The sequence below is a fragment of the Athene cunicularia genome, assembly GCF_003259725.1.
Source record: "Athene cunicularia isolate RWA chromosome Z unlocalized genomic scaffold, athCun1 chrZ_part1, whole genome shotgun sequence".
Lineage (NCBI taxonomy): Eukaryota > Metazoa > Chordata > Aves > Strigiformes > Strigidae > Athene > Athene cunicularia.
The window spans coordinates 13,563,300-13,590,507 of NW_020799142.1; the positions used below are offsets into that span (position 1 = coordinate 13,563,300).

Consider the following 27,208-nt stretch of genomic DNA (forward strand, 5'->3'; position numbering starts at 1 on the left):
TCCTTACACAGTTGCAGTAATCTTCCAGCTCCTTTCTCAGTCTGTGGGGTCTCCTCCTGTGCTTCTGTTCCTCCAAAATCTTACTTACATTATTCTAATGAGTTTGATGCACTGGATTATTTGGATGTAATATTCTGGTGCATACGGCTGTGCTTGTCTAGTGTGGATTTTGTAATCTCAGCCACTCACAGCATGAGAATCATGATCCTTCTTGGAGTACTGAAGAGATTGACAGTGAACAAGTGGCCTTCTTTAAGGAATAATGCCAGTGTCTTTTGTAGGAATGATAGAGTCACAGGAACAAACGCCTTTTCCAATTTTAAAGTGTTGACCTTTATGAATAGATAAGTATTTAAATGAAAACGCCTGTTACTGCAATAAAACACCATACTTTCTGAATAAATTAGCCTCTTAAACAGCACAGGTTACAAGAATCAGTACTAATATCTAGATCAATTTCACACCATAAAAATATGTTGCATTCTTACCATAATTTTAGTCGGTAACTATAATGGATTTGCAGTGCTAGTTTCATGCCCCTGAAGAAGTGTAGTTCACCAGAAAAACTGTTACAAATTGACTAGAAATTAAGTCCATGGACTACTGTCTTATAAGAACAGAGCTTGAGAAGAAACGTGCTTTTTTATTTTACTTTCTAATTGCTTTCTGAGACACTTGGTCTGGTACTAGTTACTTCGGTTATGAAGAGTGTTTTGTCTTCACCTTGGTATTTCTAAAAAGTTTTTTACCATAGTTCCTGCTATTCCTCTCCTGTCCATTCCCTGTTCTAAAACTGTAGCTGGCAATATGCTGCCCTGTCTGCCTTTAAAAAGTCATGTGCCTGCGTTAAAAACTTTCATTTGAAAAATATCTTTTGCATTTTGAATATCCAGTAGCTACTGAATTCAGATGTATTTCTCACTTGTGCACTCATATTTCTGGTTAAGCTCAGGAATTCCAAAAATAATATCGGAGAGGAAAACTCAAAACCTCATTGCTTTTGTGGCTTTTTTCACTGAGGCCAGTGTTAGGCCCTATTGCCAATGATCAGTCTGTACTTTTTAGTTCTGTATTATATACATAAGCTGTGTGTGCAACAAATGATATTTTCTTAGTCTCTCCGTATAGCCTATTAAACAGTATTTGGAATACTTCCATCCATAAAGCAAAATGTTTGGCATAAATAATATTGTCATTTGGATAGGCTAGACATACTTTTGCAAAGTGACCTTGTAAAAATATTGTCTGAGGTATGACTGAGCCTAAATTATATGACAGTGAAGTAGTATATTCTGGTCCCTCCAGTATACGAGGTCTCATCTTGTAGCACTGAAACCACCTGAAGTGAAACAAAAACCACTAGTGTACATCAGATTTAGAGGTTGAAGTAAGCTGGTTTGTTTTTGTTTTTTTTTAGTTGTAGATGTTTATGTAAATTCTTTGTTTGGCAAAGGCAAACACTGCTTACTGTGGTTTTTCTGTCTGATTATTTTTGTCTTTGTAAAATAAAATTATATAAGACACCGGAAGGAGACTTTTCTGCCTTCATTATAAATGTAAGTAAATCTGGAATAGTTGGGTCAGAATTACTTTTTCCTCTCTCTTTTACAGGTCTCTCAAACATTTTTCCATGTCATTCAGGGATAATTTGATTGTTTGGGTGTTCTAGATGACAATATCTTGTTCTTTATTAAAACATGCATAATTCTATTTCCTCTCAAGGGTGAATCATCTTAAAAACCGTGTTCCTAGTCTGTAGGGTAGGGATAGATATTATAGTTGACTATCCCATTTACCAGCTCACTGCCCTGAATCATTATTTAGATGTTCATGCTTACTATAGCATGTTGTCAAGCTGATTCCAGTTCATAACAACAGATGGGACTAACCTATGCTCTATCATTTGAAATATTCTTGTGCTTAATATGTAAACTTTTTGGTTTGTATAGCCTGTAAATGTAAGGGCAAGTATAGTATAGCTGTAATGGAAATATTTTTTAAAATGACTATGCATACAGTGACTGTTAGTCTCTGTCATTCCCGTAAAATGACTTCAGAGACGGTACAGCACAATACCCGATAACACAGGTCAGATCACAAAGGCCTTTCATACAGTGAAGCTGCAAAAAAAGAAGAAATGGAAAAAATACAAGATCGCTTGTGAATTAGTGTCTCTTACTGCTTGCCAAGAACATAGAGAGGCACTCAGCCCAAGCAGGTGAAAAAAGTATCCAAGTGCAATGTTGTGTTAAAAGCTGTTTGACGCAGAAGTTACTTCTGAAGAAAAGCATACATAATTTTGGAGCCAAGTTTTCAATAGCTGCTGCAAAAACGTGTTCTTCCAGACTGCGTTCAATATAAAGATCTTCAGCTTTTCATGCTTTTTTTTCTCCCAAAATGAAGCTGCCAAAATTAAAGACTATCCTAGGGCTACTCTGTAACTGTGCCCTTTTAGTACTACAAACAAATCATAAAGGGGCGCAAGTGTACTGCTTAAATAACCTTATGAATACTGAACTGGACTTTCAAGTTCATGACTGATGAATATGACTGTTGTATCTTGCTTTGTTCTACAGCCAGAACATTTTATAAATTAAAAATAGGAACCATAGTAGAAGCTCTTTATATCACACTTGTTTTCTCTTCCATATGATCTTCTAAGTCAAGAACATTAGATTTTCCCTCTACCTTCCCCATACTGCAAAATTCCTTCATTTAGGTTTGGAGAGTTTATTCGTAAAAATGCAATTTTTTTTTTTTTTTAATGCATTGAGGTTTAAGAGCAGATTTTTTTTTTTTTTTAAATTTCAGAAGGTGCTCTTTTTTTGTAGTCCCCTTCCATGTCTGTAAATTTAAAGTTGTTAAGGTAAGGTTCTCAGGATTTTTTTAAAATAGTGCTTTAGGAGTAGAAGGTTACTCTCAACCAATTTAAAAAAAAAAAAAAAAAAAAAAAAAAAAAAAAAAGGATAGGTTTGAAGTTTTTTTTCCTAAACATTAGCTTTCAGACTTCTGTACTGCCTTGGAAGAGTAACAGATACCAATTGTAGGTTACAATCAGAAGTTCCTCACTGTGCGGTCATATTTTTCTGAGTAGCAGACACTTCATATTTAAGTACAGTAACATCAGTTTAGTGTAACAGTCTGGCATATTAGGTATTTCTAGCGGCTTCCAGATTTCATCCTTTATGTATGACTTAAAAGTAGGATCCAGAGTGAACAGAGAAAGCATTTTGGGTACAATGCTAATATTTTGGTATCTGTTTCGGGAATAAAAAAGTGACTTAAACAGAGAAAATGTCTTAAACATAATAAAGTTAAAATATCAACTATGTCCACTCACTGAAGCTTTGACTTGAGGGGTTTTTTTTGCATTTGTAGTATGTACAGAAACTACACTACACACACACATAATAAAATTCAGCTTAAGTGTGACTTTTCTAAGGGTGCATGGATTCTTCAGCTCCGCATTGAGAAGCCAAGCACAGAGACATAAAGATAGTTTGAGAGGACAGTGGGGCAGAGACTAGCTATAACTGTAAAAGCTATCCATTTTGAAAAGTGGAGGAGGAAGCTATGAATCCTTCCTCTGGTCCTTCAGTAATGGTGGCTGACAGGGAAGGTGTGATGAAGACAGGGTGGTGGTGAAGTCTGGAGAGGCAAATAGCAATTCTTACACATCTGAGTGAGATGCATAAGAAAGACCTGCAAAAGTGTGCACTAACTTTTTAAGCTCTTCCAATATGTGCCTTATAAATGAAACTTGAGCTGTGTGAGAGGGTTCTAAAAAAAAAAAAAAGATGTAAAACCAAATGGAAAACCTCATTGTTATGGATATAGAAACGGAATAGAAATCCTTTCAAGACAATCAAGTATTTGCTTCACAGTACTGTGAAAAAGAAAATGAATTCAGAAAGTTGTTCTGTTGTGACAGCAGCTGAGGTGCACAGGCTGTCAGCCACAGACAGGCAGGATGCCATCTGCCTGGGGTGCCCTGCAGATTTTGCTCCGAGGTTATCTTGACCAGAAAGCCCCACCATCAGTACGAGGTTTTTGTCTGTCTGCACGAGTAATTTGTAACTAGCAAGTTGGAATGTGGCATGTCTGACCAGAATAACTGAAGGGGAATGACTTTACAGCATTTGACAAGGGATATAGTGAGCTTATGGGACTGGCAGGGCAGGAGTGTGTTATCAAAGGATCATCATCTACATTCAAAAAAAGGATGAGAGTTGATGGACATGAGCATGCACTCACCAGGGACTTCTTGGTCTGAGGTGCTGCCTGAGGAGGGTAAATTAGATGTTGATTTGAGCCTGGGTAATGTAGCTTCTGGAAGAGGAGGCCACAGGAGCAGCAACAGCACTGCAGTAAGTCAGTTCCTCCTGCGCAGCCTGAATGACTTCACATGTATGCTGAGAAGGAGGGCAGGGTGCTGGAGGCTGCACTTCAGGGTAGGGCTAAGTACTTGTTGCCAGGGCTCCCAGTCCTCCTCAAGGATCTTCACTGTCATCTTTTTTCAATGTATGTCCTGGCTATATAACGCACTCAGCCTCTTTAATTGGCAACATCTGGTGGATATTCATGGTTGGTCTAACATTCTGCTCCAGGATAGAAAACATCAGGAGTTGTGGGCTCACTTTTTGGTTTATATCCTCTGAGCTGTATATAATTGAGCAGGAGCCTTGTAAGTGTAGCCACTGTATGATCAGCTCGTTTTGTTACAATGAAAGGTGTAAGTAACTATCTACTTTTTTGACCGAGAATACACATGTAGGAGTCCCCTCATCTTTTAACGGCCCAAGTCTGTCATCATCTAAGTAATGACAGACACACATGTCTCTGCCAGAATGAGGCAGAGTCTGGAGCTATCTGTTCTGTCTGAGGCTAGTTTTATGTTGCCAAAACATAACTGTGTCTCCTGCAAACTTGAGGTCCTCCAGCCCAAAGCAGACAACATTGGTGTGCAATTTTAACCAAGTTCAGACACGCTTCTACTGGGGAGACAGCATGGGAACAATCTCTTCCCAAACCTGCTCATGCTGCAAGCCAGGAGATCAAGGAAAGCTACATAAAGTGGCATTGCAGACTACACCCCTAGGAGCCTAGGCGTAGTGGCTATTTGGCAGAAATAAACCAGCTTCAGTTGCACTTAAGGGGGTTTTAGCTGCAAAGCAGAAAGGGCATACTGTACTAGCTGTTGGTCACTGACAGGATTCATGAGGCAATCCTTTAAACTGTTCTTGAGGATCTTGCTATTACCTGATGTAGCCCAGAAAGACCTTATCTACCTGAAATCCAGCTGGTCTGGAAAAAAAGAAGGCAACTTTGCCAACAGAATGCTCTGTGCAGGGATGCAAGACCTTCCCCTGACCCTTTCTTAACATTTAGGAGAGTTAAACTCCCTCTAATGAAATGAAAGTCCCCATTACATGAAAGGTACAACTGGAAGGATTCTTTGTCTCACAGACTGTCGACACTGGCCTACTGTGTTGGCAGCAAATGTACTGAAATTGCAATTTAGCTGCCACTAAAAATAGGTAGCACTGACCTTTGTGCTCAAGCTCAAAATTCAGTCATAGTTTGTAGTTACACCATTTTTAGCTTATTGAAATAAGTAATCAAAAAAGTGGAGGAGGGAGGAAGCAGAGCATATCCTGCCATTTTAAGCAGTGACTTTTTCACAGAAATTATTTACATACCAGCATTGTGGTGTGCATCTTCAAGTTGGGCGCTCTGTGCACACAATTAGCATCTTTTAGGAAGAAAAACTTCACAAGTGTCAAAACACTGGTTTTGTATTACTAGTGCATAGACAAATGTTCCTAGCTGTATGTTACAGCTATGTAGAAATTATGCTCATGTTTATACAAATGGGTGAGGTGCTAGGCACCAGGCTAGAAGATGGCAGCTGATTAATAAAAAGATTCAAGAAAATATATTCAGTGAAAAATCTCACTACCATAGAACAAATTTTTTCTACAGCCACAAACCCTTCCATTTTCAGTCACTAACCTAGCACAAGACTTCTGCTTCACAGAGATGGGGACACCTGCCCACATTGCATCTCCCACTTGCTTTTCAGTATTGACAATTAAAAGGTGTTACATCCGAGCATATGTATTTCTATGTAGTCTATAAAAAATATTGCAATCCTGTAGCATTCATCTGTTCATGTAACTATAGCAACACTAGATGATGAATGAAATGTCTGAGTCAAAAGATGCTTTTGCTAGCCTAGCAGTATGGGACACAGGCAGCATTGTTACTGGCAGTACAGGACCTAGCTCTGACACTGCAAACTAGTTGTTGCACAGACCTATCATTTCAACCTCTTTCTTTGAGGTTTTTACTCTTTCGTGTTGGGCTTAAAGAGTTACTTGAGAATGTGCTTCTGACATCAGCTTTTAATAACTTTGCTGCATGTCTCCTAAACGAAACACAGAACTTATTTTGCCATGGTGAAATTAATAAAATTTAGAGAGCCCATTTCTAAGTGATTTTTGGTTGATTAGCTGACATCATCTGTCTGCTAATACATTTTAAAATTTTAACACATTTGATTTTAACACATTTCTAATGTTCTCACAGTGTAGTGTGTATCAGTCCTTAGTGCTATGAAAGTTTTGTCACTGGGTTGAACGAAGACAAAATAAGAACAGGGATGCAAATTAAAGTTGTCTTCCTTTAAAATGGAAGGTAACTTTACTGAACAGGTGCAGTTTCTTTCCTACAAGCATAGTTTTGTTCTTAACCTAGGAAGCAATAAAGGCAGATCCTTTTCTTTTCTTGAAGAAATATTTATTGGCATTAAAACAGGTGAACCAAGAATGTTGAGAGAAGCTTATTCAAAGAATGCTGTGAAATACTATGCAAAGCTGATTAACCCTGAAGAACAATATCACTTGTAATTACTAAAAACTCTCTAGAGACTCTGTGTTTCTAGGAAGCAAGTATTATAAAATATTTTTATCACACAGAATTAGAATTGATAACAAAAAAATGCTTGAATTCATTTATTTGTAGCATTTCTTATTGATGCTCCCTCATGGCACCAATCCCCTGTGGTATACAGGCCTGATTTTAGACACAAGTAATCCAAGTATCTTCATAAAGCATCCAGGGCCTGGCACTTCCAGCTGTCCTCATCAAGGTAAATTGGATTTTCCATTCACAATCATAATAAAATTGAATTAATTTAATCCAGATATCCTTACCCTTATCTATGGGTTTGGTACAAAGCAAAATGTAAACTAGAGGGAAGTTGGTCCCAACTTTAATTTAAAAAACCCCCAAACTGAAACCAAACCTCACTTCCTCTTTCATATCCCAATAGACAGCCATAGTGCAAAGCACATGCCATGTTACTCTTAGGAAGCTGGGTTTAATGCAGTAAATGGCCATGACACCTCAAGTGACATTCATTAGACATAGGAAAAAATGGCTGCTTGGGGTAAGCATCATCCTACTGGGGCCAGCACTTGTGCTGTCCTAGCACAAAGCAACAGTGTAGCACTTAGAATTAGCTAAAAGAGCCAATACATTTGGTTTCAACTGCAGCATTAATTACACAAGATATATTGTCTCTGGAAAAATGTTTACTGATTTTTAATACACACTTCACTTACCAAGACAATGTCAGCACAGCTACACGCTTGTTCTTGTGACATTATCAGTCCTGTATGTATGCAAGATCCAGCATTTCAGACCTCTTTCTGATGAGCAGAGCCTTAATACCCGAGTAAAGCTTTTCTCCCTGTCCTTGTCTAAGTGCTTAAAAATTGGAATCATCTAATACAGCACACACAGAGCTCAGCTCCTGAAGGTTGTCAGCGAAAAGATTCAGCTAAAAGGGGTGTTAGTCAACTTGCCCATTCATTGATTTATGCATCCTACTTACAGGAAAAGTATGTAATAGAACATTTTTCTATTAAAGGGGCAGTAGCTGTCTCCTGGAATTGATGCTGAAGTTTCTGTCTAGCCCTAGTCCTCACCTTCCCCATGCTGACCTCCTCTGCCAACACGCACACACACACACACACACACACACTCATTCTCTCTCCCATCCACATCAGAATATTCTCATTTCCTGTAATGACTGTTTTAAAATTTTCTACACAAAACAATGAATAGAGATAACAGCATGTAACATTAGATGTTCTTGATTTTGCCAAGAACAGCCCACCCGAAAATGACTTAATGATTAAACACCTTTGACTCACTAGTTTGTGAATTGCTGTGTTTAGGAATGTAACCCCTCTTAACTTCTTTACACCGTGGTACAGTATAATTCACTTGGCCTAAGAGGAGGATAATGACAGCTTTATTTGGGATCTCACATCACACCTCCCAAGTTTTCTTCTTATCTCAAAGGTTGCACCACACATTAAAGCAATAGCCTGTATTAATCTAACCTCTGACATCTGGGCCATATTAACCCACCAATGCAGGTTTATGTATCTCACACCTCAGACCCTATCAAGAAATTTGGCAGTGGCAGCTTGATAAGGACACCATACCTTACCGAACTTGTTCTAAAAACATCAGCAAAACACTCCTCTAGTTGCACTTTTTAATGACCTTGCTCACTTCTGCTCATTCTTCTTTAGCTATTGCCCACATGGGTAGTCCATGCTTCTGCATAATCAGAAATGCTGTAAGGAAGGAGCATTGAAAACTCCCATTTTTCTGTAAAAATATTGTCACCCAGGGGGGAAATTCTGTGGAAACTCTATAAACTGAAAACTTGAGCTGTTCATTTTTAGATGGTAGAATAATTGTTAAAAACAGGGTTACAACCCTTTTTAATAAGATTGATCATATTGTTTTTGTTTCTGTACTGATTAACAAACCAATCTTCATTACCAGCTACTTTACAGCGAGAATTCTACCAAAGGGATGTTTCTGGTATTGCAACAGGTTAAGCAACCAATACAGTACATTCGCATTCTCTTTTTGTTCATGTGGTACAGCTAGTGAAATAACACTCTTCAAATTGTATATTATTGCAGCTTCCCAGGCTGGGATCTGTATTGGAATATTAATTTCAAAAGAAAGAGAAAACAACAAAATTCTCAAATTAAACTTAGTTTAAGAAAGCTGGAACCATTCTAAGGAGTTCTGTCACTGCATCACGCTTAACTGTGACAGAGGGGTTCAGGCACGCAGTGTTTACTGCTGTAATGTTTATATGCCTTTTTTAAAAATAATAAAATTATACTTTCAGAAAAAAAAAGGCTGAAAATGGGGTTTCTACCTTCTAATTTCATCCTTATTGTACACATTCTCATTCATTATGTTGATTTTTGATTACCATATGTTACCATATTACCATGGTTTGATTACCATATGTTGATTAAACCATGATGGTGACATTGTAATTGAAGCACAGACAAAATTCAGGTCAGCTCTTTTACTAAATATATAATTCTAAAAACCTTTAGAGAGGTTGGATAATGAATGTACTTGACTGCACAACTTAAGAAACAAATGATAGCTCTGCTTCAAAACTGCATGACAGGTTCTTGAGAGATTCCTTTTCACACTTGTCCAGTGATATTTTTAGGAACTACAGCTAACAAAAGAGCCAGTGCTTTATTGAAGTCACTTTCAAGGCAGCTTTACATTCTTTTTATCTCCTTTCCTTTTTTTTCTCTCATTATCTTCTTGCTTTCTTCTCTTCTCCTCTTAGTTACAGGATTCCGGGGATCATAGATCTCAAAAGTGTCTTCATCCTGCATGCTTGCATCTTTCACCTTTCTGCTTCTATCTTCAAACTGAAGTACATGTGACATCCTACAAAAATAAAACATAACTCAAACTCAGCGAAAGAACAGAAAATTAGTATTTGTAATTATGACAGGCATGGCAAGATTTTAGCACAGTAACTTGGTTTTGTACACAGCAAAAAATATACAAGTTCTGGTGGGGTTCTTTTGTTGCTTTTGTTTGGTTGTTTTTTTCTTTCTTAATAGACTGATATTATAGGGTAACCACTTTTGTGAAGACCCATTTAAAAAAATAAAGCTAGAGTTTGTTCTGCTGGATTTTATTTCATGTACTGAACTCTCTTGGTCTTCTATTTCACATATCTTCCCAAATGTACTGAATAATTCTCCCAGGAACAGGGAGTGTTTCTCAAGGTTTCCTATTAGTCACTTTGGACTTCCCTTAACTATTAGGGTTTTACAAAAGGGGGGCAAGAGCTTGCATGGAAAATGCTTGAAAAATGCTTGAAAAAGGTACACAGAAGATCAAAAAGGGAATGATTCACATCCTGCTGCTCCACGTTAACTTGGTTCAGATCATGCTTTTAAATTCTTTGAATACAGACTAAACTAATGCTTTGTTCATCCAATGTTTTTTCAACCATTGATTAAAAATTTTCCCCCAATTAGGTATTTCCCCATTTTAGCAAATGCCAGTAATCAGAAAACATCACCATTACAAGATTGAGAAGTGGGCCCATGTGAACCTCAGGAAGCGTCAAAACAAGTGTGGCCAGCAGGTCAAGGTTGGTGATTCTGCCCCTCTACTCCACTCTGGCCAGACCCCACCATGAGTACCGCATCAAGATCTGCAGTCCTCAGCACAGGAAAGACATGGGCCTGTTGGAGCAGTTCCAGAGGAGGCCACAAAAATGATCAGAGGGATGAAACATCTCTCCTATGAGAACAACTCTGAGAGAATTGGGATTGTTCAGCCTGGAGAAGAGAAGGCTCCAGGGAGACCTTATTGTGACCTTTCAATATTTAAAAGACACTTAGAAGAAAGATGGAAACAGACTTTTTAGCAGGGCCTGTAGCGATAAGACAAGTGGTAATGGTTTTAAATTAAAACAAGGTAGATTTAGACTAGATAAAAGGAAGAAATTTTTTATGATGGGGGTGGTGAAACACAGGGACAGGTTTCCCAGAGAGGTGGTGGATGCCCCATCCCTGGAAACATTCAAGACCAGGTTGGATGGGGGTCTGGGCAACCTGGACTAGCTGAAGATGTCCCTGCCCATCACACGGGGGTTGGACTAGAGGACCTTTAAATGTCTCTTCCAACACAAACTATTCTATGATTCCCTGATAACCTGGAGTCAAAAGTGGTTTCTTAGCTGCAGTCAGTGGAACAAAAGTCTGAGGCTTATCAACTATGGCCTTAATAGAAGGTGTTACTGAGGTGAGAATTAATACAGAAGCTGTCAGAAAACTACAAGTTTCAGTTTGGACAAACAAAAAGATAAATTATTTATTCTACTTAAAGAAAAAGAGAGGTGGGAGGAAAAGAAGAAAACTAAACTAAAGATGCTTACAAGTTGACAGACTGTAAACCTACTGATCTTTACTGACATGTTAGCAAGACTTTTGAATATAGTCATAGTAAAGCTGCTACTTATGGACCAGGAGAACAAGTATAAAGTTCATATGTTCAATCAAAAAAAACCCCAACAAAATGGAATTAAAATATTTTTCACTGGAAATAAATGTGGGCAAAAACCCCATTTACATTTGGATTCTGTATTAATCAATTACAAAAATGACTTTGACTTTGATGAGAAAACTTAAAATAATAAGAACTATAACAAACTAAATCTAAGCATATCAGTCTTTGCAGCATTAGATGTCTTTGTCTCCAGTCTTTTTGACAGAAAATCCAAGAAAAAAGCCAGTATCAGAATGAAAGTTTTGTGTTCAATAAAATACTGCTTTATCAGTCTCTTGCAACATGTAAGAGGTCCTATATTAAACAGGTTTTTCAAAGACCTCTAGTGCAAATATCCATACATAAAGAAAGGGAAAGAGAACCAGCCCAGTTACTGTAGATTACAATATAGTACTATTGAAGAAACCAGACAAAATTCAAAGCTATAGACTATATGGGACCTGTTTGAATGCTTAAAAAAAAAATAATCTTAAAAACAAAAATCGAGACTTTTCATCAGTTGATGCGTGACATGTGGGTTTCATGAATCTCTTATTGTACAGCATTGTCAGCATGCCTGCATTTTACCCTGTCCTATGGAAATACTTAAAGAACTGTTTCCAGTATGTAAAAGTTGAGGAGTTTATAACCCTGTACACACTACTAACACTAAAATGTATTTTAGTCATATCTACAATTCAGAATAACATAATGTACCATCAGAGTGATTCACGATTGCGTATTTGTAGTTTAATTATAAAAACATTGTCTCACAGTAGAGGGACTGAAGTAATTTATTTTAGTTAACATGCTTTCTGAATTTGTCATATTCTTCTCAACTTATTAAACATGAGCATCTGAGTATTTTTTTAAGTAAACATACCAAATCACACTATTCTAGTCTGAATTAAAATACAGGCCTAAGGGGATGGAATCATCCCTTGGTGAGTGTGCTACATGAGTGTAAGTAGAAGTGCAGTCACCCTTAGCCATTTCAACAACTTGGGTTTTCAAAGAATGTCACAGCACACTTGCAGGATACAACTAACAGGAATTAAAAATAAATACATCTCTAATTCTTGGGTCAGGCCATACTGCATCCCAGGTAGTTTGCAAATTAGATGCCGCAGATTCAGACTAAGCAATGTTTACTTCTCTCCAAAAGCTGAAAGAAGTCATAGTCTCTGACTCTTATTCATAACTTTCCACTGAGGTGTTCCCAGCTGTGATTAAAAATAAGCCAATATTAAGAAACTCTGATACTTCAGAACCAATTTCAGATGCAGCATCTCACAGGTAAAGCAAAATAAACATAGACTACAGTGAAGATTTAAAAAAGTATTTTCCTGATGTGAACTTAAGCATATTTTTTGCAAGTCACACATCGCCACAGGTAGGCTGTTTTGCATCTATGTAAATGGTAAATCACAATACCATTAAAAAAAAATTAACATTGTTTTCTTTTTTAAAGAACATGGGAAGTGTTTAATAATTATTTCTATAAGAATTATTTGAATTTACAGTAATCTTACGCAAGGTTCTCTTAACAAGTTTGCACTTGCATAATTTTCCAAGTGTGGAGTTAGGGCTGTAATTCCACAAATACAGGCTACATGAGACTTTTCTTTGTTCAGTTTATAGCTCTATTCCCTTCTACAACGTTCTGTGTTCAGTGGGGAGCTGGCTATCCCGTCATGCTTCTGCAGTCACTTCACTGAAAGTTCTAACTTCATCTCTTCCTTTCTGGTCTTTGGTAACCTACTAACTTGTGCTTATCACCACTTGGTGAAAGTTTATTTTAAAAGAGTGAGAGATACAACTATAAGACACATTTTTTCTTCCAAAATTTAAAGGATGAAAGGTTGCAAGTTCTCCTATGCAAAAGCCAAAAGAAAAAAAAAAAAAAAAGGTTCTCCAGCTTAGTTTTTTTCTGCTCAAAATCCATTTTAATAAAACAGCTTGCCAAAACTGATGATTTTGTATCTACATGTGCAAATTGTTGACTATCTTTAGAATAGCCAACTCTTTATTAAGATAGTGCTGCAAATCAGAGTCAGTTATCTTAGCACGGATTTATTGCTGGACTGATTTTTACCCCAGCCAGATTACAGCATCCTACAGTTTAACCGTTCTCCTATCCCACGTAATGGGGGAACAGCTGTTCTGCTGTGCTGCACTTCTTTCCTTCAGTGTTACTAAAGGACATTCAGCAGTTGGCTCTCTTTCGTATTTCAAAAATGAAAGGTCTTGAAACATTAAACTGAAATACCTGAATTCATTTAAGATGGTTTCAGAGACAGCACAGGATTTCAAAGGTACATGGATGCTCTCCTGGTCCAGTTATATTCTCAGAATACAATTTTTGCAATAGTCAGCAAACAAGACTGCTGCTTTACAGTTTCTAGCAGAGTAGCTCCTGTATGTCTTTAAACTGTGGTTAACTAATAAATTACCTTGGGTGATCAGTATGCTTACCTTCTAGTAGGTAACAAGTGGGAGAACGTTGGCTGCAACTGAAGCTCAAAAAAAAACTTTAGCACACCAGAAAGCATTAAAGAACTATTACAGTACGATTAAGCTGTGTGTCTAATAGTCTAGCATAGGCAACACTACATTTGCCAGTTGTGCATCTAAGAATAAACCCCACCTACACAGTGATCTCCAGGCAGTTTATTCAGGAGACAGATCATGTTCTTTTGGACTACTCTAGTGAGACAGTACTTGTAAGAAAAGATATGATATATAGCCATCCCTCTGATTTTGACACTGGGTCTGAACTATATGCTAGCTGTGGAGAGGTGGCAGTCATGTAGCATAAACAGAAGTCTGGTATCACAACAGCTCTGGCCTTTTGAGAACTGCCCTTTGGAAGAAACTGAAGTGGCAGTCAGTGAACTGAATCATGTTGAATCCCAGCAAGAGCAAGGAAAGCACTATGCTTTTGCACTAGTGATGAAGCTCAGATCTCCAAGTACAAACGCACTGCATGCATCAGTGATTTTTATACTAGTTGAATGAAGGTGCAAAGCTGCACTGCTTAATTCCACTCTTGCTTCAAATTGGCACAGCTGTTGGCTCTTACCAGCTCACCTGCTGCTCAATCAACCTTCCTTGCACAAGTGACTACCATACAGTGTGCCCTCTAGTGCCTCCATCATTTACTTCACTGGAGAGCCTGGGATGTTATCTTGCATTCACCTATGTCAGCACTTTAAACAGCTGAGCTTTGACATAAATCAACAAGTGCGGACAAAAGTTATGTTCTGCCAACTGTGCTGTGAGAGTAGTGGCTTTTGATAGAGGCAGTAACTTCTTAAGCAGTTTTAGCCAGGATTCATTTGGAGATGCGTGCATAAAACATGTCAGCTAGCGATATATCCTTTGTTTCTGCAATCAGTAGGCACCAAGAAAAAGTAACACACATCTTTTCACTTTCCAGATGCAGAACTGTATGTTACTAAAAATGCACTACTTACAGACAGTACATTTAAACTGGTGCTCAAAACATAGGCAAAAATTACATACTGCTTCTAAATGCAGATTAAATGAATTAAGCAACTAATCACACTGCTGTAAAATTTACAATATCAGAATTTTGCAAATTACTGCTATGTTTTATGAAAGTTATAGTTTCTCTCCATCAGGATACTTAAAATAAACAAACTAGGAGTAAGTATCTGTGTCAAGAAATTCGGTGCTCCTTCTTGTGTTGTACAGGCTGTCTAAAAAAAGAGCGAGCAAGCAATATGGACCATAACTATTAGTACTACCATTTGTTTCTGAGTTCAACAATACTTGCAAGTAACATGCTACCTACTTTTCTCAATTATTAACAATGCACCATATACTTAAAAGAAAAGTGAGAGGTATTCAAGCACTACTGCTTTCCTTAAATTATATTCTATTTGCAATTAATATTTTCCTTCAAATATTGTAAATGTGTATGTAAACTATAAGCATTAATGTAGGAAACATGGTAACACTTTCCTCCCATCACCCTCATGATATGCAGGCAGTGGACAGAAATGTAGATTGTGTAAACAGATGAATGAATCCACAGACCAAACCAAATGAGATCTCTCTCCCAAGGAAAAAAAAATCTTGGCTGTTCTGGAAGAATGAACTCACTGGCACTCTTTACACTTCCAGCGGAGTAATGGGTGGCACAAGAAGATGAGAAACAGTTGAGAAACACTGAGACAGTTGAGACACCAAAAAGAAAAATAAATTGAGGAAGGTAAAGACTAAAATAAGGAATGAGAAACAAAAACAGAGAAAATGAGGCTGAACAAAATGTAAATAAAATGAAGAAAAATGTCAAATAACAATTGAAAACAAGCAAAACTTTTGAATCAAGAGAACAAGAGTACGAACAAGACAAAAAGAATGACAAAACTATAAACAAATGGGAATTCTGAAGGAGGAAATATAGTAAGATCTAATCCCATTTCCACCTTTTTCCAGAACTGAGATGCTACAAACAAAACAAACGTTTTGGCTCAGGGTGCTGTCACCATTCCTTGCATCAGTGTCCAAGAGCTTTACAAATAATTTTGTAAACACAGTGCGGCAGGAGAGAGGAAATATGTTTATGTCTCTAATGGCACCTGCAACCATCACCAAGTGCTCTGCGCAACACAACTCTTTAAGCATTCCCTGGTTCCTGTTTGCCCTGTCTCACTATCCAGCTTTTCTTTTTGTGTAAGAGATAACCCATCATCTCTCTTTTCATTCAAAGGAGTCCTGTAATACAAGTTTTTCTCTCTTAGAGATCATGAAAAGAAAAGCAATTCTTTCCCAAGTACTTCAGGTAGGTTCTGATTCTTATAGCAATGAGGGTTCATAGCTTAAGTACTGCTATAGACAGTCTCAAACATGGATTCAACTTTTTGTCAGTTTCACACTGCGGAGGATGGAGGAAGCAAGCAGCCGATTCAATGTGAATGATAGAGCAAGCTTTCGATTTTACTGAAAGAAATCACACCTTATATAAGCATTCTACAATACACTACTCACAAATCTACTGGATACATCTAAAAGGGTACATTATAATATCTCGCCATTGGATACATCTAAAAGGTTACATTATAATATCCCAACCCCTTGTGGTATTTCAAGTATGTATCAATATTTTCCTTCCTTTGAATTGCTTTCTTTTCCAAGGTTGTTTTTCCATCATACTCAAGGCCATTATGTACCTCAATTTCTCTCTTTGTTATCATAACAGTCTTCGTTAGCACAACTGTGCCCTGAATCTCCTTCCTTGTTAGCATAACTGTACCCTGGGTTTTTTCCTTTCTTTACCTCAGGTGGCTGCAACCAGCTCCTGCACAGACCCATGGCCTTGGTCTGCAAGCCACTCTCCAACATCACACAGCTGCGGCTACCACAAAAAAGATGATGCGTTCAGGAAACAAGATTCCTTGAGTATGTTTTGTCTCATTACCTCATAGTATCAGAGCTGTGCTACATTACCTGTGAAAGTCTGTACTCTTCTGCAGCGCTTGGTATTTGACCCTTCTCCTGCATCACACACTATCCCTGCTTCAGCCTAGTTTGCCAGACTGGGTTTGATTTCACTTTAAGGAAGTTTATAATGCCTCCTAGTAATAATCTGTGGTCACAGGTTTCTGCAGTGATTGTTACTGCTAACAGTATCACTCTTTCTTGTTTCACTGCTTGTTTTCACCATTCCACATTTCTCTGTTCCTCTTTCCTCATCTCCTTTCCTAATGATCAGACCACTTGTGTCTCCAATTTTTTGTGCTTTCATAAAACCTGTTATTTTTCAAATTTGTTGATTTGCTATTGAAAAGGAGAAATAAGATTTGCTATTCAGGTCTAGCCAAATTCAAATCATTAGTTACTCCACAGAAGTTTCTAATATTAAATAAAACGCTTAGAAGGGTATTGAGAAAATTGCTGTAAATACAGATATTTGCTATATTAGAGTCAACTTCACAGATTAATTATTTAATTCTACATCAAAATAATACTGTTTCAATCAGTATTAGTGAATATGGTACAGATCACAGATTTTAGACTGAAATTTAACATTTCACTATTGCTATAAATTCCTTCATCCTCAAGCACTCTCCTGAGGTTAATTTCATTTCTGCAAGACCCCAAAGCCTATATACCATATATAAGTATATATATATGTGTATATATATGTATAGTATACATATATATACCTATACCATTAGCCTATAATATTTCAGTATTTGGATCTTTACAATGGACATAACATATTACTGCTGCTCTTGCACAGAGCAAAAATTTTCCCCATTCTAAGCAAGGAAAACCTGATAAAAATATGCTTTTAAGAACACTATACAAAGTCAGGCTGTATACTCTGTTTACTTTGACTAGCCCTCTGAAATTGTATTACAAGTACTGGAGGATAAAGAAGTTGATTTAGCCTCTTCAGAATAACCAGCAATTTGTGGATCCTCCATAGGCCAGAGAATGAATTGTTTATATTTTCTCTTGCTGTAGGCCTACAGCATGATCAAATGATCAGAAAAGATCTTTTGCAGGTATTTCTAACATGCTACTTTTTTGAGATATTCTACTAGAATGCTATTAGATACATACTCAGTTTTACCCAACCCTAAGGAGAGGGGAGAACCTGTCATCATTAAAGTAAATGGGATGTCGGAGCTGGCGGAGGGAGAACAAAAGGCCGCTTGCCTTCAGGCGATGGATGAGAGGGGGCGGTGCGGCATCCCGCTTGCGGCGCCGGTGGATCCCAGCCACCTTAGAGCTCTTATTAGAGGGTCCCGGATGCCTTAAAAGATACATGTCCTGCCCTCAGAGAAAGGGTGCAAAGAGCTATTGAATGCAACCAGCGAAACCCCCCCAACTCTCATTTACACGTCTTAACGTGGGCAGAAGTGTTACAGGATCTGGTTGCTTATGGGCGAGAGATGGGCTGGACTGACCCGGGTCGGGGTGAGGATGGAAGCTGGAGGGTTCGGCAAGTCAGTTGGAAACTTCCCCCCGGGCAGCCTCCTCATAGAGGGTTTAAACCGCCCCAGGATAAATCAGGTGGATTTTAAGATTCAAGAAGGAATCATCTTTGGCGGAAGGCGTTGGCACTGGGGCTACCCCGAGCAGTATTACATGGGCAATCGACTGGTAACATCTCAAAGTTGGTGCAATTGCTGGAAGGCAGAACTCAAGAACAAAGGAAAAATATTGGGGTTTGATGTTTTGGTAGGTAAACAGTGGTGTTTACCAGACGGCAATGTGGAGTTTGGGGGACAGAAATTGCCCATGTCTCTCAATATCCACTCCCAACTGCTGCCAAACAGGGTATTTTTGAAGTGATTAATGATACTGAAAAATATTATAAATAGTACACATTTTCCTTACAGTTCTCCGGTGTGGCCAGTCCGCAAACCACACCAAAGGTGGCAGTTAACAGCCGGTGAAGGGCGGCTGAGTGCCCATCCGGGCCTTTGATCATTATTGCCACACACGGCAGATAGGGAAGGAAACAACCAAATCAATTTAATCAGGTAACAGGGATCACTTTACTGCCGGGGTGGACCAGGAGTGGGCACACAGGGCATCAAGTGGGTGTTTCATACACCATATTACCCTCAAGCTAATGGCATGGATGAGCAAATTAGTGGCTTGATCAAGAGACATGCCAATGTTTCATGACCTAACTAGGATATAAGGTTGGTACAAGCTGTTTTTATTATTAACCGCTGGTGACATTATGTGAACCCCAAAATATGAGCATTTTGTCCTATGGGATTATCAAGTGATGATGCTACTACATTTCACAATCATAAGGGCCAGCTCCCCCTGAAAATATATGCAGGCCAACCTGCCATGGTGAAGTTGCCCTCAGTTGAAGTGGAAAAAATCACTGAATCAGTGCCTGATGGATAATCCCTGATGTCTAACGATGCCCAGGTTTTGGATCCAAGGCCTAGCTCTGTTTTTTTTAGGATCTTGAAGGAAAAGATTACTTTGGCATCCTGTATGGCCATGGGGATCCATATGGACAATGAAGACTAAGATGACAATGTGGTGGCGAATGGATATTGTGAAATTGGCAGCATTCAGAAGAATGTGATTGAACTTGGTGCTATTGTGTTAATGTCAGTTCAGGTCAAAAAAAATGAAGGAAGTAGCAAGAGACTTGAGGCAATTGTTGCCATATTAAGCATTAATTGATTAATTGGATATGTTTAAATCTTCCCTGTTAGAATGGTTAATCAGCTTCCTTCAATGTTGATTGTAATATATTATATGGTTGGAGGGTTGGTTTCTTTTAAGATTTGACTGTATAATCATCTAGGGATGACAATCCACAATGCGTATGAAGCTCACCAGGACCGCACTCCCTTTTAACCTTGGAGGCAAGAGGTGACTGCACCACCACTTCAAGGAAACCAGCTGAATCATAACTGTAGTCACAGGGTGGATTGTGGCAGGTGCATCTGCCCAGTGAAAGCAGAGGTTCTTGGCTGCTGAGGTCTAGCAGCTCCGGGCTGCCTTTGCTCTCAGGGCCTCGTGGCAACTGGGGCTTTTGGCCAAAGGGAGCCGCTATTGACCACAGGTCAGATTCGTCCCGGGGATCAAAGGAGTCCCCTGCGGGGCTACTTGGAGCTCGTCCCCTGGAGCAGCAGCTGTGGTCGCGGACTCTCCCCTTGGGTCAGGACGCTGCCTCCTCGAGGGGCCTTGGGTCTGGACGCTGTCCTGAGCAGGTCATTGAGGGTGAGAGCCCTCACTTGCCAGGTGAGTGATAAAGCGTTTTGGGTTGTTGTTAAACCCTATAAAGCTGTTCTGTTCTCCTCTTACAGACATTCGAACCTGTAATTTACGGAGAGCTAGTTACCTGTGTTAATAATAATTTTTTATTATTTTTGGTGGTTGGCTGTTTAATTGAGAGCATCCATAACACTTGAGTAAAGCATGGATCATCTCTGAATTTAAGTCAAACAGTAGCTGATTGCAGGCCCAGCCGCCTAGTCCAAATAAACTTCAGACATGGAGGAATTACCAAAAAATAAACAAACAAAAAACTCACACCAAGTGCTCTAAGTTTCTCAGGCATGCTGTATAGCTAGAAACAATAAATACACAACTTCACCAGAAGAATAATTCTTTAATACAAAATTACTGACCGTAGCAGTGGGCTAGTAGCTAGCATCTACATATCAAGGTCTGACTACATTCTAGCAGCAGAGGAGTGAAGGTGGAGAGAAAAAAAGAAAAGATTTACAGCAGAAGGTTTGGGTTTTTTTCCCTTCTTCCTTTAAATGTTAGTGGGAGTACTAGAACCCAAACACTTGTTTTTTGACAAAGAGAAAAGAAACCCCTCTTTCCAATGTGTTTTTAATACAGACCTCTGGCATTCATTTATCTTTGTAACAATCAAGTAAGTATTTTGTCAACTTTTTAAAAATATAATTGGGTAAATCAGTGGCCTTAGCAGGAGAGACCTAATATAGAGCCAGTTTTTCCAGACTAGTGGAAGAACATTGGCTCAAGTCTGGATGGGAGGAGGGGAGCAAACATGGCTTCAATCCATCTTTGTGCCTCACTGGCATAAATTACCACAGACACTTTTTCTTTCATTCCCCAAGCTAGCACCGGCATGCGAAAAAGATTGCTGCTTAGGTTTCAGGAGCTTACTGTGTTTGTCACAGTTAAGCTTCTGCAACTCAATCTGCAGAGACTGGTGCTAATCTTGAGGAAGCCATATTTCATAATCTTCAGTCTGAGGTATTATAGCAAAGAAAGAGAATGCATTTTAGAAAATGTATATAAAGGTAGCTTTATGAAAGAAATATAACCAATATTTTTTGGTGTTTATCCAGAAGAATTTACTATGCAAAGTTTAAAGGTAGATGCTGTATTAAATAGGAAATCCTTGAAATAAAACATGTAAGACATCAAACTTATGTGGAGTAGATACAGTGTGTATCATGATTTAGTTCTTAGTATAATCTTGCAATATAAACCCAGTCTGGCTAACTTCCACATTTACCTGATTCTGAAATTGCTATTTCAATTTAAAAAACCCCAAACCCAAACCAATTCTAGCCTGCTCTCTACAACACACATTAGAAAGGTGGTGCCTTGATACTTTTTCTTTTAGACCCAATTCTATCTCTCTCAGCCACATATTCTTTTACTGGAAGAATACAAAATAAATTGAATACTGTGTGTTCCCACTCCTCAGGCATCTGATTTTTCATGGAAACCAATGCTAAATATTCTGAAAGAAGTCTTCCTTGTACTATCAACAGAACCATTTTTAATCAGGTGATCAGATCTATGCCAAGCATCCCTGTGCAAACCAAAACAGTATGTTGTGACCAAGAAGAAGATATATTTAAAAGCCTTCTATGAGCCATGAGATTTTAAATAGTCTAAGTGAACAGTGGTATTAAATTTCCACTTCAATTGTTTTTAATACTCATCTTAAATGAGGATTGCCACAAATAAGTAAGATGACAATAGTCATGCCAACATTAGTAATTACACAACATGCACATGAAACAATCTATTAAGCAAGATCTGAAATGACCTTTTGTTTGCAATGGAAGACCTTTACTCACATAACTTTCACAACAAATGACTGTGAGTTGAAAGGTATTTTCAAGCATTGACTTAACACACTTTGATTTTAAAAAATGCCTATTTGTCCTATCCCTCAAATTAACCAACATTTAGAATAGCTCAGACTCAACAAAGGTAGCTAACCATAAGAATTTAAAAACTGAAAAACCACATGAAAAAACACCACATCATTCCAAATTCTCATTTTACTCATTCTTTCTTGTCTCATAGTATATCTGAAAGCTGAATGGATTTATATTACCTCATATAAAAAGAAAGACTAAGTTTCAGAGTCTAGACATACTCCCAAAATACTTAAAAAGACTGTCTCATTTACATTTGTCGCTTAGAGATGATAGTGTTCCATGGGGGAGCAAAAAGTTAATCTCTTCTAAAGACTAAGAGGCTTTGTAGTTCACATCCAACACCTTACACTTCATCCAGGTGCAGTGGTTCACTTATGAAGCACTGGCATCATGTGCTGTTAACTAAATAAACTATGTAGAATGCTGGCAGTCACAGTCAAATTCTAAATGGCTGTTAAGTGCATTACTGAGAGCAGACAGAGGCCAGTGACAAGATCTGAATCAAGAAGAAAAAATTCTGAACTTCTAGATGGGTTTAGTATGAAGGAAAAATTACTGGGCTCCACTCTAAAACAAACCCTAAAATCAACCGGAAAGTCTACTTGCACACCTGACTTGTGTATTGATGGGATTAGTAATAGACCAAACCCCTCTACTGAGGATCATACAAACTCTGGCTGCTTCCCTAGCAGCAACAATAGTTGAAATGCACTTCACATGATCATGTTCATCTGGTAATGAATAGCTTTCACATGTTAATAATCCAGTTTCTACACAAATTGAAGGTCCAGCAGGATTAATTTGGCATCTTTCATCAAATCCAAACTGAAGTAGTAACAATAATGTAAAACTATACTTATCAGGACTCAGATTACCACCATGAAAACAGTGTTCAAGCAAGAACAGAATACTGCCTCATATACCAATACCTTCTGGTGCTCATCTAGTATTTGCTGCCTATTTGCTATTATGTACTTCAACGAAGAACTTGGTTAGTTTAGAAGTGAATGGATGAGCTTATCTTTTCAATCAATCCACAAAAAATATTCATCACGATTTGCTAGCCTATGTGACATCCAGATTTTGTAAGATACTGTAAACTCAATTGGCTCAGAGTATTTGTGTTTTTAGTGGTATGGAGTGCTGCTTCTTTTGAGTTTTAGGTTATTTGATCATGACAGTTAAGCTTTAGATTCACGAATGGTACTGGAATTGGTTTGTAAACTTCCTCATGCATTTTACCTGTGAGGATGCACAAACAATGGTGAGCCTTCATAAAAATATGCTAAGTTGACTTGGCAACTAGGTAAGCTTTAAAGAAGAAAAATGGTGCGTTCTTTTGTGCAGAAAATTCTATCAGCTCAAGAATTGTCAGGATTGTAAAATTTATCATAGGAAATAAATTACCACAGACACTTTTTTGACATACTTCAGTATGTCAATAAATCTAGCAGTTTCAGGCAAAGATCGGAGAAAGAAGAGCAGAAGGTAGTCCAGAATTTTGGTTAAGGATATGACAAGTGGATTTTCATAGCAAAGAATCTGGTCCTTCCGCAAAGACCAATATTCCATCTGGAAGAGTGTAGATATATATATTCGTTACATTTCATAAGGATGTAAGGCTGGTAAAAATTCAGATGGAGAGCCATAGTTAAATGTAAAATTGAAGATTAATGTGGTTGTAGGGTTGGTTAGTTCACTTCCACTGTGACTTTACTGGAGAAGAATATAATTACAGAAAACTTGTATATTATGAAGTTTTGTGAGCAAGTGTTTTGAAAGTTTACTGGAGTATTTAGAATTTATGTGATTTTGGCAGTAGTATGGAGTAGTATGAAAAACAGGATACAATTCAAAAAGTGTAATGACTTAAATTTTAATAAGGGGAATCAACAGCATGGGTACAAGGACAGACCTAGGTTAGGTAGGAAAAGATTTGTGGCTTAGAAGCGATTGAAAACCAGGCATGAAAGAAAAAATGGCAAAGTAATCTTTCCACTCAACACTGACAAAGACTTAACTGAGTGTTGTATCTAGTCTCAGAATTCATGCTTTGAAAGAGAGATGAACCACTCAAAACTCTCAGAAATACTTGATAGGGGGGTGTTTCAGCATACTAAGTATCACTTTTACCCTCTTTGAAGAGGGATATTTTGCACAGATTAATTCAAGCAATCAAGCTTTGATGATACTTGATTGCACCTGTATTTTTTTCTCCCATACCTGGATTCCTTCTATGGAAAGTCTTTTATGGCATGTTCACCAGATCTGCATCATCAGTTTTGTTATTTGCAGTGACCATAATACTTTCTGGACTGAAATTTGGGGTCTACTATAGCTGAAACTGTTTGAGCCCTGAAGTGGCACTACAACCAGACTGGGTGCCACATGCATGCAACTATATGTATAAGCAGTCCAAATCCTAAAGATGAGGATCAGCAGTACTTTGTATAAGGTGTAGCCTGTGCAGTGTTTTCACTTTCAAATTCAGGCCTATTCAGTAATCCATATGGGAAGTACCAAGTAGATGAATTATTACAGCTGGGTCTTCTGCTGTGACATATTTGGTTTTCATATTGAGATGACACCTCACTGCCACTGTGCTGGATCTCATCTATATTCTGGGGAAAAGGCTTCTTTGGTAAGACTTTAAGCCCAGAATAAGTGACTGAGTTCTGCCAGATCATCTTGACCTACCTCTGCTGCACTCTTGTGCAACATTTGTGAAAGAGAAGAATGAAGTCATGCATCTCTTTCTTATTTGGACTGTAAACAAATGAATAACTAATGACCAAATATACTGAAGACATCTGACAAATCATTGAAAGAAAAGCATAAGCAATAATTCTCCATATGGAACCACAGGGACAATAATGCTTGTGCCTGGAAGAATTACGATCAAGCATGTCTTCCTTAGGTACTGAGATGCTGTAAAAATGTGTCCATCTACTTCTTTGCAGACATTTTTATTGTTATGAGTATCCTTTCTGGCAGTACATACCATGTTTATTTTGATACTTTTGAATTCTGTAGGGGAAACTGGATTTTGATTGCTGCAGACAGATACATATAACTGTTCTCACACAGCAGTAGAATTTGCAATAGAATGTCTCAGCAAAGATTCTGGTATTTCATGTTAAAACAGTATTATGCATTTCTCTTCAGCTTTCTTCACAACACTTCCTCAGATGCCTTCTTAGACAGTAAAATCTGGTAATAATTATCAAACACACTATTTACAATAGAGTCATATTTCTTCTCTTTTTTTTCATAAAAAGTAGAATGCTGCTGAAAAGTGCCCAGACGTCTGCTATGCTCCATGCCAATACAGCAGCTCAGCCAAATATGCAGAGAGAAGTTTGCCAAATAAAAGAAAACATAACAAATTGGTAATGGTTTCTGTCTTGACAAAAAATGAAAATTATACCTCAATGTGTGGCCACTCATGTGGACACATAAAAATGTCTTAGAAGCAATCATTTTACCTCAGATAACACACCCGGACAGTAGAGCAAAGCATACTGGCAAGCTTTCACTTCCCATAAAAACAGCAGCCATGACCTACAAAATGGCCTGGAGGAATCTCACAAGTTGTGCACATCATATAGGCATGTGCCATACACTAATTATATTTAATAAACATCAAATAAAGTAGAATTATTGTCTTCTGAGGAGTAGATTCTTAAGAAAGAATTTAAAACTGTAAAGTCATTATAGTTATCTCAAATATTCCACCACAAAGACACTGAAAAGTAAACCCTGACCCCATAAGATTAACTTTCCAAGTGATTCTAACAATTATGAATAGCTTTTAGAAGACTTTACTGATTTGTTAATGTTCTAAGTGTTTATAGCCAATTCGTGTAACATATACCTTTTACAATTTATTTAGCTTCAAAGTATATTATTGTAAATACTGTCTCATCTGTCTGTAAAGTTAACCATGCACATCTACTGCGCTGTAAAATTAATAACATGATGTTAATTAGTAGTCTGTTATGTAGTTTCATATTTTTCTAAGTCTTCATTTTAGTGCAATTCTGAATGTAGTATTATTTTTCTGAACAAAAATACAAGTTCATTAACTGAAATTGCAACCCTTTTACTTGCAGAAAAAAAGGATTACTGTCAATTAGATGTCAGTAGTTACTCAAAAAGATAGTGATTGGACTTCTGGACTTCATAGAAGTCTGGTTATAATACTGTGACAAGAAAATATCAGACATGAAGACCAGTGCTTCAGACTCATGGAAAGGCTGCATAAAGGAGGTCTGTCAGTGTTCAAGAGGCATTTGGACAATGTCCTTATTAACATGCTCGGGCAGCCATGAATTGGTCAGGCAGTTGGACTAGATGATTGCTGTCAGCCACTTCCAACTGAAATAGTCTGTTCTAGAATTCTTGGAGAACTCAGAAGCATAGTGGTAGCTCAGAAGGAAATCAAAATATTACTTAAATTCAAGGATCTCAAAATTTATGCTGTATGTTATCCCTCATCCTCAAAGAGCCTGAGCTAGGAAAAGACATAATGAAGGAAGAGTACGTGGTTTGAAAAAGCAAACAGATAGTGACAGGAGAAAACTTTTAAAACAAGAGTAATTATTAACAAGAGTTATCCTGAAAGGGGAAAGATTTAGGAAATTATTTTCTCTATTGTGTCAAAAACATTAATCCAAAGCCAAGATGTTTGTGTTTTGATTTATCTGTTAAAACAGCCAAAGAACATAAGCAAAGAAAGCAAGGTTTTATTTCCAGATAATGGAATTAACATTAAAAGTAGAAAGAAAACACTTCAGAAACCTAACCTGCATTTGTATTTTAAAATATCATGTTCCATTCTTAGGTCTGATAAATAAATAATGAGACACACAGAGACAGAGATGGTTTGATTACATCCTAAAGCTATGAGAAATGCTCAGTTCTTCCTTGAAAAAAAAAATTAGATACAGAATATAATCAATACAATAAAAAGCAAAATATCTGAGTTGCTATTGTTTTACATGACAGGATTTTTAATAGCCTACTTTGTAACACTTAGGTATCTGTTAAGACAAAAGCAGACTATATTAATGCCCACAAAGAAACACTGAAAAAATCAATGCACTCATTACACACTACTTATATAA

The 27,208-nt window shown here is 37.7% G+C and overlaps 1 protein-coding gene across 1 annotated transcript in view; it reads right to left on the minus strand.

The window, feature by feature from the left end:
- Window positions 1–6,762: 6,762 nt before the first annotated feature.
- Window positions 6,763–27,208, minus strand: part of CWC27 (CWC27 spliceosome associated protein homolog) — a 123,440-nt gene continuing 102,994 nt past the window's right edge. Inside the window, exon 14 of the mRNA XM_026865553.1 lies at window positions 6,763–9,792. Within this exon, the coding sequence (XP_026721354.1) occupies window positions 9,618–9,792 (175 nt within the window). The 3' untranslated portion in view covers window positions 6,763–9,617. The remainder of the gene's footprint in view (window positions 9,793–27,208) is intronic.